A 1,864-nucleotide genomic window follows, 5' to 3' on the forward strand; every position below is an offset into this window, starting at 1 on the left:
GGAATGTCACGGATGCAAATTCCATCCCCTGGACTTAAAAGCTCGGTGGAAGTTCCTACTGGTCCCAGACTTCGCTACCAGTTTGCTCCCAACCCTACAAACCTGTGGGATGACATTCCTGCCTCCAGGAAACCCCATTCCAGCTCTCCAAGCCTGACCCGAGCTGCCTTTTCCACACCTCCGGCTGCTTTTCCCTGCGGATTCCTAAAAACCACAAAGGGGTTGCACTGCTCAGGGTATTCCCAAAACCTGGATAAATCCTTTATTCGGCGGGAGGAGAACCCTGCCGGGTTATTTCCAGGGCCTGTTCTGGAGGTTGGTCCTGCTGAGCGTGCGGGAGCTGAGGGATCCCGCGTTGGAGCCGTGGAGGCTGGGGCTGCTCCTCATGGACGTGGGCTTGGAATCCCGGCTGGAAATCCCACGGCTCAGGCGGCCTGGGGGAGGGAAAAAACAACCCACAATCACACACTGGTTGCCCTGGGAAGGAGTTGTGGACACTCCATCCTGGAAGTGTCCGAGGCCAGGACGGGCAGTCGGAGCAACCCGGGACAGCGGAAGGTTTGGGGTTGGAACGGGACGATCCTTAAGGTCTCTTCCCACCCAAACCATTCCAGGATCTTACTGGCAGTGTCCAAGGGAATGTGCTCCTCCTCCAGGTAGTACTTCAGCTTCTGGAGGTCGTCTGCAGAGAACCTCCACTTGTTCTCAGCCCGCGTGGGTGGGACTCTGGGAGAGGTTTTCCTTCGGGCGGATCCCGGGGGAGCCGGGGCCTGGCAGGAGAGCGGGAGCGTGCCCGTGATCAATCCCTCCGGGATCTTCTGTGCCAGGACCTTCAGGCCTGCAGGGACACAGATCCACGTTAGCCCAGCTGTGGTGGGATCCACCAAGCACGAGGGAAACACCGGATGGAGCTGAAGATCCGAGAAGTTCGGATGGAGAAAAGCGGGCAGGAGGGGAGGGGGGAATTCTGTCCCTCTGGGGAACAGAATGGAGGACATGGAGGTGCTGGAGAGAGTCCAGGGGAGGCCCCAGAGCTGCTCCCAGGGCTGGGGCCCCTCTGCTCTGGAGCCAGGCTGGGAGAGCTGGGAATGTTCATCTGGAGAAGAGAAGGCTCCAGGGAGAGCTGAGAGCCCCTTGCAGGGCCTAAAGGGGCTCCAGGAGAGCTGGAGAGGGACTGGGGACAAGGGATGGAGGGACAGGACACAGGGAATGGCTTCCCAGTGCCAGAGGGCAGGGATGGATGGGATATTGGGAAGGAATTGCTGGCTGGGAGGGTGGGGAGGGGCTGGGATGGATTTCCCAGAGAAGCTGTGGCTGCCTCTGGATCCCTGGGAGTGTCCAAGGCCAGGTTGGAGCAACCTGGGCTGGTGGAAGGTGTCCCTGCCCATGGAACTGGATGATCCTTCCCACCCAAACCACTCTGGGATTCCATGATCCAACTTTTTCCAACCTCCAGCTCACACAACCCTTGCTCTCCCCTCTGTTTCCCCAGGAGCCTTCAGGGGGCCCTTCCCACCCCCAGGAGCCTTCAGGGGGCCCTTCCCACCCCCAGGAGCTCTCAGAGGGATCTTCCCATGCCCAGGAGCCCTCAGGAAGCTCCTCCCACCCCCAGGAGCCCTCAGGAAGCTCCTCCCACCCCCAGGAGACCTCAGGAAGCTCCTCCCACCCCCAGGAGACCTCGAGGAGCTCTTCCCACGCCCAGGGAATCTCAGGGAGCTCTTCCCACAACCAGGAGCCCTCAGGAAGCTCTTCCCACTTCCAGGAGCCCTCAAGGAGCTCTTCCCACCCCCAGGAGCTCTCAGGGGGCTCTTCCCACTCCCAGGAGCTCTCGGGGGGCTCTTCCCACACCCAGGAGCTCTCGGGG

The 1,864-nt window shown here is 61.1% G+C and overlaps 1 protein-coding gene across 1 annotated transcript in view; it reads right to left on the reverse strand.

Moving 5' to 3' along the window:
• Positions 1–237: 237 nt before the first annotated feature.
• CEP41 (centrosomal protein 41) overlaps positions 238–1,864 on the reverse strand; it is a 12,878-nt gene continuing 11,251 nt past the window's right edge. The window contains exons 8-9 of the mRNA XM_027703112.1: positions 623–838; positions 238–434 (exon numbers count right to left, since the gene is read on the reverse strand). Of these exons, the coding sequence (XP_027558913.1) occupies positions 292–434; positions 623–838 (359 nt within the window). The 3' untranslated portion in view covers positions 238–291. The remainder of the gene's footprint in view (positions 435–622; positions 839–1,864) is intronic.

Source organism: Neopelma chrysocephalum, unplaced genomic scaffold (assembly GCF_003984885.1).
Source record: "Neopelma chrysocephalum unplaced genomic scaffold, ASM398488v2 Primary Assembly neopelma1_208, whole genome shotgun sequence".
Classification (NCBI taxonomy): Eukaryota; Metazoa; Chordata; class Aves; order Passeriformes; family Pipridae; genus Neopelma; species Neopelma chrysocephalum.